The sequence below is a fragment of the Anomaloglossus baeobatrachus genome, chromosome 9 (genome assembly GCF_048569485.1).
Source record: "Anomaloglossus baeobatrachus isolate aAnoBae1 chromosome 9, aAnoBae1.hap1, whole genome shotgun sequence".
NCBI classification, from domain to species: domain Eukaryota; kingdom Metazoa; phylum Chordata; class Amphibia; order Anura; family Aromobatidae; genus Anomaloglossus; species Anomaloglossus baeobatrachus.
In genome coordinates this window covers 27489800-27499207 of record NC_134361.1, presented here as the reverse complement: position 1 = coordinate 27499207, position 9408 = coordinate 27489800, and the positions used below count along the sequence as shown (strand labels likewise).

Below are 9408 nucleotides of genomic sequence, written 5' to 3'. Positions count from 1 at the left end.
TGATAACACGGCCGTGTGAGAGTACACAATAGGGTAACATGGGTACGTGTGACATCAGTGTTAAAAACGGATGTCACACGTACCTAAAACACGGACGTCTGAAACCAGCCTTAATCACTTTCCTGTTCTGATGAATGTGGAGTAATTTTACTGTTGGTTCTTGTAGTATTTGGATGAAGCAAAACAAGTTCCAAAAATAAAGATGACTAGAATTGTTTGCTCTAGGCGCACTGAAAACCGCAGATTTTTTAATGTTTATAAGAGTAAAGACCCAAATACACATTAGAGCAAAGATGCCAATACACATTTAAGCAAAGTTAGCCAGATATATTCCGTATTTGGGGCGTTCCAAGTCTCCGATCCTCTAAAGAGATGAGAGCCCGGCAGTCGCTTACTACCCTCTCCCCATTAAAATCATGAAATGAGGATCGCCTGTGTATGTAGGAGATGGGGAAAGAAAGCCATTGGTTGAATTAGCATCTAATGTATGGCCAGATTAAGTCCAGAGTTGCATCAGTCAGGTGTGTTAGCTTTTATCCTAAAGATAATTTTTTTAAATGTCATCTGGCGCCAGTCGGCCTGTTTTTTTTTGGATTGCAAAACCTCCATAAAGGAAACCCAATCTGTTCTCTCTGCTTATGATTTTGCAGTTTTTTGCTTGCTGTAGGCATCCTGAGTTCAGAAATCTTTCTTGATATTATTTTCTGCTGCTCCAAAAGACTATAATAACCCTCTAATATCAGGTCCCCGCCTCCCCCTCCTCATGACAGTCTAATCCAGTGGGCATGAACATGCAGCTGGCATACTCTCATTTTTAGCGTTTGGCCATTTAGGGAAGTGAAATGTGAAACTATTTCTAAAGATCCTCTTTTTTTCCCACCGAACATCATAGAGGAATTCTTAAAGCTACAGTACATTCTGTTTATAGATAAAACACAAGGACTTCAAATGGGAACCAAAACTTGTTGAAAGGAAAAGTGTATGGCATCCAATCAAGACACATGGGCAAGTGCAGTGGGCAACCAATGACGCTGCAGGATAAAAAAATTAAATCAGTGATTTGATTGGTTACTTAGGGCAACACTTTTTGACCCATCTAAATAAGTCCCAAAATATCTGACTGCAGAATGGATTTTTCTTTAGTAGTCTTTTTAAATCTTTATAGAATTTATGTGCTATACTAAACCTTAAAAGTAGTGGCCCATGATAAGCGCCACTTTTATCAATGGCTATATTTGGTATTGCATTTCGGCTGCAGTATTTAAAAAGAGCTGATCTGCAGTACCAGATACAGCCTAAGGATAGGAGAGGCGTTGTTGCTTAAAATAAAAAATAAAAGCACGCCCAATTGGCTAATCGCTAAATCTATAGTCCATCTTATTACCTTGCAGTTGTCGTCAACTTGTTGTTACCTGTTATCAGCCACGTCAGGCTGCCACTGGCTCTCTTGCGTTATAAAGTCAATACATACAAGCTAAGGTTACTTTGTTACCTGCCGCCCATCTGAGCAGCTCCGTTCTTATCGGCAAATAATGACATCATACCACAACAGACAAAACTTAAAAAAAAAGGTTTTATTCTTTTTTTTTTTTTTCTTTTTTTTTCGGTCACAGGCTTGTCATCTTTTCAATATGAAAAAGCAACAGTAAAATAAAAAATAATTATGGCATGGGCATCAAAGAGAAAAAGAGAAGACAAGAATGACGAGAAGAACGAAGATAAAGTTACAGGAAAAAAAAAATAAAACATCCACTTTTCACTTTGAAAAAAACTTCTTCCCCACAATTCCTTCTCTGTGCTAGCGAGCAAGATACTTCTTTTTGTCTAAATACAATAGTTTCCTTATTACCGGCAGGCCGTCCCACGTACGACCATCCCGAGATAAAAGATTTCAGGCCTGAGAATATGGCCGAAACCTTCAAAAATATTAAATACTGTTCTACGTGAAGGGCAGTAAGTGCATTTGTTAGCTTTTTTAGATATTTTTGAAGACCTGGACCAGATGGAGCCATACTAATGACTACCGCCTGTCTAGGGAAATGGCAGTTAACAATAGGTAATAGGTTAAGGAAACAGGTCGCAGAGGAAAATGTTAGTCGAGGATCAAAAATAATCACTGTTCAAATGGGACCTAGAAGAGTATCTCAATGCCAGGAGGCTTTCAGTCTCTCCTAATAAAGCCCGAAGGCATCATAAAACCCATTTGTGGCTGAAGAGACCAGCACTCAGTCACAAAAAAGGTTCAGAATTTTGTAGAAGCTATCGGACATGTTTGATGGAACTCGGGATGGTGGGTTAAGTTGTACCTAGAGTTCAAGGAGCCTTCAAAGACCTACCAACCGTATGCCAATCTGTCGGAAAACCCAAACCCAAGGTGGTATCCACTTAAAAACTATAGGCCTGCCCTTTGACCATCAACATGACTGAAGCAACAAATATAAAGAAGGGATAGAGGAGCAGAAGAGTAGAAACACCGAAAAATGGAAAAAAAAAGATGGAGGAAAACAAATGCTAAACTTCAGTGAGGACTTTTTTTTTTCTCAGCCTGACAATGAAGGAGGAGGAAAGATGAGGAAGAAGGGAGGGATAGTGGTGGTGTTAATGGTGGAGAAAATTTAAGCCTCCTCTTCAGCTTCTTCATTGAAATCTTCCTCTTCTTCTGCTGTAGCATCTTGGTATTGTTGGTATTCGGAGACAAGGTCGTTCATGTTGCTTTCTGCTTCTGTGAACTCCATTTCGTCCATTCCCTCTCCTGTGTACCAATGGAGGAAAGCCTTGCGACGGAACATGGCAGTGAACTGCTCTGAGATACGTTTGAACAGCTCCTGGATGGCGGTGCTGTTGCCAATGAAGGTGACTGCCATCTTAAGGCCGCGTGGTGGGATGTCGCACACGGCGGTCTTCACGTTGTTGGGGATCCATTCTACGAAGTAACTGCTGTTCTTGTTCTGGACGTTGAGCATCTGCTCATCCACTTCCTTCATGGACATGCGGCCACGGAAAACTGCTGCCACTGTCAGGTACCTGCCGTGTCGTGGATCACAAGCAGCCATCATATTCTTGGCATCGAACACCTGCTGTGTGAGCTCTGGCACAGTCAGTGCCCGGTACTGCTGACTGCCTCGGCTGGTTAGTGGGGCAAATCCTGGCATGAAGAAGTGGAGACGTGGGAAGGGAACCATGTTGACTGCCAGTTTGCGGAGATCGGCATTGAGTTGACCTGGGAAACGTAGGCAGGTGGTTACTCCGCTCATCGTGGCGCTGACCAAATGATTGAGATCCCCATAGGTTGGGGTTGTCAACTTAAGCGTGCGGAAGCAGATGTCGTAGAGGGCCTCGTTGTCTATACAGTAGGTCTCATCTGTGTTTTCAACCAGTTGATGCACAGAGAGTGTGGCATTGTATGGTTCCACAACTGTATCAGATACCTTGGGAGATGGCACCACACTGAAGGTGTTCATGATACGGTCAGGATACTCCTCCCGGATTTTGCTGATGAGGAGTGTGCCCATACCAGAACCAGTACCACCACCCAAGGAATGTGTGAGTTGGAAGCCCTGAAGACAGTCGCAGCTCTCGGCCTCCTTCCTCACTACATCTAACACAGAGTCTACCAGCTCGGCTCCTTCTGTGTAGTGGCCCTTAGCCCAGTTGTTCCCAGCACCACTTTGTCCTGAAGAAAGGAGAGAAAGGTCAAATTAACATCTGTGAGGAACCTTGAAAGTAAAAGTGTTCACAAGCAAAAGATCAACTTCATGATGAAAGTATAACGATTATACTGTATAGCCCCTCCTGTTTAGAAGACCTTATATGATGTCTCCTCTAAACCTTTTAAGAATTGAAACCCCTAGACAGGTTTCTATATCAGCGAACATCAGAAGATCCTATGAGTCTAGGAAGAGCAACTTACCAAAAACAAAGTTGTCGGGCCTGAATATCTGTCCGAAGGGCCCGGATCGGACAGAGTCCATTGTTCCTGGCTCCAGATCGACAAGGATGGCTCTGGGGACATATTTGCCTCCTAATGACAAAGCAAAGACAGGGGGTTAAAAACTGAACCAAATTTATTTACATATCAACATTTAACTCCATTGTCAGAAAATTTCATCAAGAAGTGATCTTCTAGATTGGTGGCATAATATATGAAGAGAAGGAAGATCTGTTTCAAATCTAGTCTGAATAAGGGCGTAGTCTTTTGGAGCGATTTTCTATTTACCATGTAGGTTAATATTGCAATCTATATTTTTAGGGGGCAGAAGAATGAGAGGACATCTTAGTACCTGTTGCCTCATTGTAGTAGACGCTGATCCTGTCCAACTGCAGGTCGCTGTCACCATGGTATGTCCCTGTTGGGTCGATTCCATGCTCATCGCTGATCACCTCCCAAAACTAGAAGACAAGAGGGAATCAACATCGTAAGGCTATGTGTATAAGATGGTGTCAGACAGCAGATGCAATCGGAGATCTTGTGATTGAAGTAAACAGGAAGCGGGAACCACATCCCCTTTTCTAACATTTAACTCTTCTGTTGACCTAGATGCAAGTTCTTCAGCAAAAGTTTCAACATAAATCCAATATATCAGCATTCATGGAGCCTTCGGGCAGCCAAACATCACATGCTTCTCCAAGCTTACAATAGTTTCCGTTCTCTGCAAGAAAACCAGACCTCCCCCACCCTTCCCTTTCTCGCCTTGCCTCTTCACTTGCACTGACCTGCTTCCCCTCCCCCACTCTATCCACATCGGCAGAGGAAATTGGAGAACAATACAGCCTTAGAAATGGGCGAATAGAGGAGTGGGGGACGGGACATGGCTATTTACCCCAAATTATGTCATGGAGGCAGAATAGGGAGAATGACGCTATCAGTTATGGATTTGTATTACTAATGGACCATTCAGGAAATATCATAGTAATCAGTGTATAATTTATAAGTGCACTAATATTATCTATTAAATATCTTATCAAATATGTAATATCCAGTCAAATATGTAATATCTATCCATTTATCTATTTTCTGTGTATTCCATGTTTTTATTTCTTTATACATTTATCTGTCTATCCCATAACAATTACCTATTTAAAATATAATAATAATATTTATTCACTTGTATAGTGCCATTAATTCCACAGTGCTTTAAATACATTGGCAATCTAGTGATCTAATATATAATATATATAGTATACAAATATATGTATCTATATATATCTATCTCTCTATATCTATATATATATATAATATATATATATATATATATCTCTATATATATATATATATATAATATATATCTCTATCTATATATATGTGTGATATATATATATAATCTCAACCCGATTCATATCTAATCTATTTTATTTAATATTTAATTATATATCTAATATCTATCAATCCATCTGGCAATCTATTTGTCTATCCATCCATCCACCCATCTATCTATCTATCCATCCATCCATCCTTCTGTTCCGTAGGCAACATACCATTTAAATACAAAAATTGCAATCTATTTCTTTTATATAAAAGGATAAAATGTATCATGATATCACTGATACAATGTGCACCCAGATGTCTCCAGTGTCGGAGGGGGCTGGCGTTTTACACCCCAGGGTGTGGCACTGCAGCTGTACCAAGCTGTCAGCAGCCAACTCACAATGAATGCATAACGCACATCCGCTATGTGAGCCATCATCAGCCATGTTGCCAACCCGTTATAATAGGGAGTTCCCGATCCTATTTATAGACCCCTAGAATTGTAGGAGACGTGGACTGTAAAATGGGTGGAAATATTTGAGTTTGGGAAAATCACAAATTATTAAGATTGAGCGATAATCTGAATTTTTTTTTAATTTATAAAATATTTTTTTCTTTAATGTATGATAAAGATGTATCATTTTTGTAATCTAATTACAATGCAATCTGCATTATCTGTACAAGTGATTCTTCATGCACTGCCCTGCAGATGGCTGTACAGATACACACCCTTCCCCTAATCCCACCAGTAATAGCATTACTGTCCAGCTCTGCTGCACTGCAGATACAACCTACGTCACAGGGTGGTTTTTTTTCCCGTTCTTCCATTGAGAATTGGGGTAAATATTGATTATAATGGGTGAGACCGCTTCTGGGAAAGGCTATCCTACCTCTCCCTGTGGGTTTTTTAGGGATTTTACAAACCCACAAATACAGTTTTAAGGAAACTCCCTCCCTATTATACAGGCTGTCTGAGAACAAAGAGTGGAGGAGCAGGGAGGGGAGGAGGAGGCAGGGGAGAGAGTTGGCGCCATAGACTGCTGATCCTCCTCAGCAAGAATGAGAAAAGGATTCTGAAAGATCATCAATCTAATGGGTCAGAGTCATGCATTGTTACCAGAAGCATTTGTCAATCAAGATTGGTCAAATACAATGTAATATAGTGAAGAAGAAAAAAATCCTCTCAATTAAAATAAATAAAAACAACATTCAACGCAAACATTTTAAATATCCAATTTTTACATTTTTATTCTATGCATATATGTTTAAAATGTAATATCTATTAATTTTTCTTATTTTATTTTTTTAAATGTAAATAGTCAAATTTTATAATCAAGTTTGTAGCGCAGCAAGGGTGCATTTACGGATTAAAAATAAAACAGATTATTTTTTTATCCTTTTTTTTTTTTTTTTTTTTTACTTTAAATTTTATTTTCTTGTTTTTACTACGGAAAATAATTAGAGCAAGAGAATCCCTCCGAAATAATTAATGTCAGAGGTTAGATTCAGGATTCATATTTTACTCAAATTCTTAAATGAATTAGATTTAAATGAAAAAAAATAAAATATTATTTAATTCGTGTAAGGTTAACAAAAAAATATATGTGTGTGTGTGTATATATATATATATATATATATATATATATATATATATATATATATATATATATATATATATATATATATATATATATATATATATATATATATACACATACATACACACACACACACACACACACACACACACACACACACACAGACACACACACACACACACATATATATATTGCGCCACCAGCTGGTTTAGAGAAGTGCTGGATCCAGCCACATTGGAAGAATGTAACACTACAGACCTCATCATGCCATTACAACTAGACGTATGTTACCGCCATTTCAAGCCCCTTGCCAGGATCCACCTCACTATGGTTTTATTTTTTTTACAATTTTTTTCTTGTAGAATTTTAAGCAAATAATACACTAACATGATACAAAGACATTTAAATCTACAGAATAGGTTAAATAGTCTCATTATTTTCTACCGTAAAGTAATCATCTACCCTGATCGATACCATGGTCCCATACAATATGATCCGTTATATAATACTGAGAATATCGTGAAAGGCAACTAATCTCACCTTAGCGCCGATCTGGTTGCCGCACTGGCCGGCCTGGATGTGCACGATCTCCCTCATGGCTGTGGATTCTTGGGTGGTCAAAGATGGAACTTTGGAGGCTGCGACGTTCTAGTATGGAACGTCCGAGACAATGGCGAGGACAGCAAGGCAGGCAGCCGGGGACTAGAGGAAATGGGCGGGACCAGGGCAGGGGGAGGGAGTGGCCTGGCTGGGGTACCTCTAGGGGGAATGCGGCTGTCACCTCTGCCTCTCCAGTCATTTCGCACATTGTACAATAGAAATCTCTGCTGGCAGAAAAAAGAAAAAGAGAAAAATGATAAAATAGTGCATTTAATTTTTGTATTAAAAATAATTGATTATATTATTAATACAAGAATAAAAATTGCAATACATTACTTTTAAAGAAAAAAGAATGAAATCTGTTTCTTAGTCTCAGTGCTAAAAAATGATGCCACATTTACTGTCTAAGTGAAATCCCTTAAATATAAATAGATGTAAAAAAAAGTATAGCTAGATTGATAGATATGGGAGAAGCAGACAGGTGGATGGACATATAAATGTAAGAGGGAGTGGCATGCTTGCAGTATTAGGAACCAGAAGTTATCGTTATTGCCTTATTTGGTGGGCGTGGCCCAGCGTGTCCTTCCGAACTCTATATCGTGGACCTGGTCCACTTATCATTTGTTGTATCCTTCACCTGCGTACCACAGTTCCCTGCTCGCAGTACACCGCTTGTCAGTGGGTGTACTTTCCTCGCAGTGTCCGGGGTGAGTGGGCATGACCAACTTAGTGGGTGTGGTCCATTGTCTCCCGCTTGCTACCGCAGACCAGCTGCTTGCCGGGGCATGCTCACTCACCTCGCAATCGGTTGATGGGGGCGTGGTGGTAACTGGGCTTAGCCGAAAGAACCAACAGAAGGGCACTCACTAACCAGGTAGAACATGTAGAATGAAACTGGGTAACACCCACTAAGATGGACACCACACCCACCAACTAAGACGGTCACGTCTGCTAATTTCCGGTCTCCGATACTGCACGTATGCCGAAGGAGTAATGTCCCAACCGGTGGCATTAAATGACTGCCGATCAGTAAATGTTTACAGATCAGTGACTGTTTCCTACCCTGTTTAGTCAGGCAGACTGTGCGTAAGGGTATGGTTCCACTAACGTTTTGCACCGAGGAGTGCAATCCGATAAAACATCGGAATGCACTCGCAAAAGTGGAAAACTATAGGGCAGTGTCCATCTACAATTAATTTCTCATGCGATACCATACCGGCATGCAGAATGAATCGCAGCATGCTGCATTTGGCAGCGAGTCTCGGCTCACGCACCCCCATACAAGTCTATGGGAGCATGTGAAACATCGCACTGCACTCGCATGTCATCCGACAGTAGTGCGATGTACGCAGAGACAGGCCACGGAGATGGGGAAAAAGTGCTTCCTCCCTCTTCTCCGCAGCTGTGATACGATTGCAAGATCGCATCACAGTCGAATGATCCTCGACTGACGCTCGCAGTATAGGGCCATTATCATATCGCTCAGTACTATGTGCTGCCGAGAACTAAGATCTTTTCAACAGCACGAAAGACCATTTTGCACAATGAAAAAAGCATTTTGCTCATTTTTCGAATCAGTAAAAAAATGCGGTTATATGGATAACCGAAAAAGTACCTACGCTTAAGTACTGTATTGTCCAAAAATAATGCGCTTCAGGGTTGATCCCTTTTAGGCTATGTTCCCACAGGGCTTTTTTGGTAATTTTTCTTTTGCTTCGTTTTTTAGCTGCAGATTGCCTTGGTTTTATGCAAATCTATGCTAATAAAAAGCTGCTTTTTAAAGCATCAGCAAAGTCTATGAGATTTCTGAAATCTCATGCACACAAACACATCAGGTTTTTTTCCTGACTGTTTTGTCAAATAGCTGCGTTTTTCGTCAGGGTTTTTAAAGAATGAGCATGGCAATTTTTTGCTGCAGATTTGCTGCGTTTTTTCATTGATACAACCCATTTTGTAGAAAAAAAG

At 40.2% G+C, this 9408-nt stretch overlaps 1 protein-coding gene across 1 annotated transcript; it reads right to left on the bottom strand.

The window, feature by feature from the left end:
* Positions 1–1554: 1554 nt before the first annotated feature.
* TUBB (tubulin beta class I) lies at positions 1555–7529 on the bottom strand. The gene is made up of 4 exons (XM_075323429.1): positions 7384–7529; positions 4281–4389; positions 3911–4021; positions 1555–3673 (listed from the first exon to the last, which is right to left on the bottom strand). Exons 1-4 carry the CDS (start codon positions 7438–7440, stop codon positions 2616–2618), a joined length of 1335 nt encoding a protein of 444 aa, XP_075179544.1. The 5' UTR covers positions 7441–7529; the 3' UTR covers positions 1555–2615.
* Positions 7530–9408: the final 1879 nt, after the last annotated feature.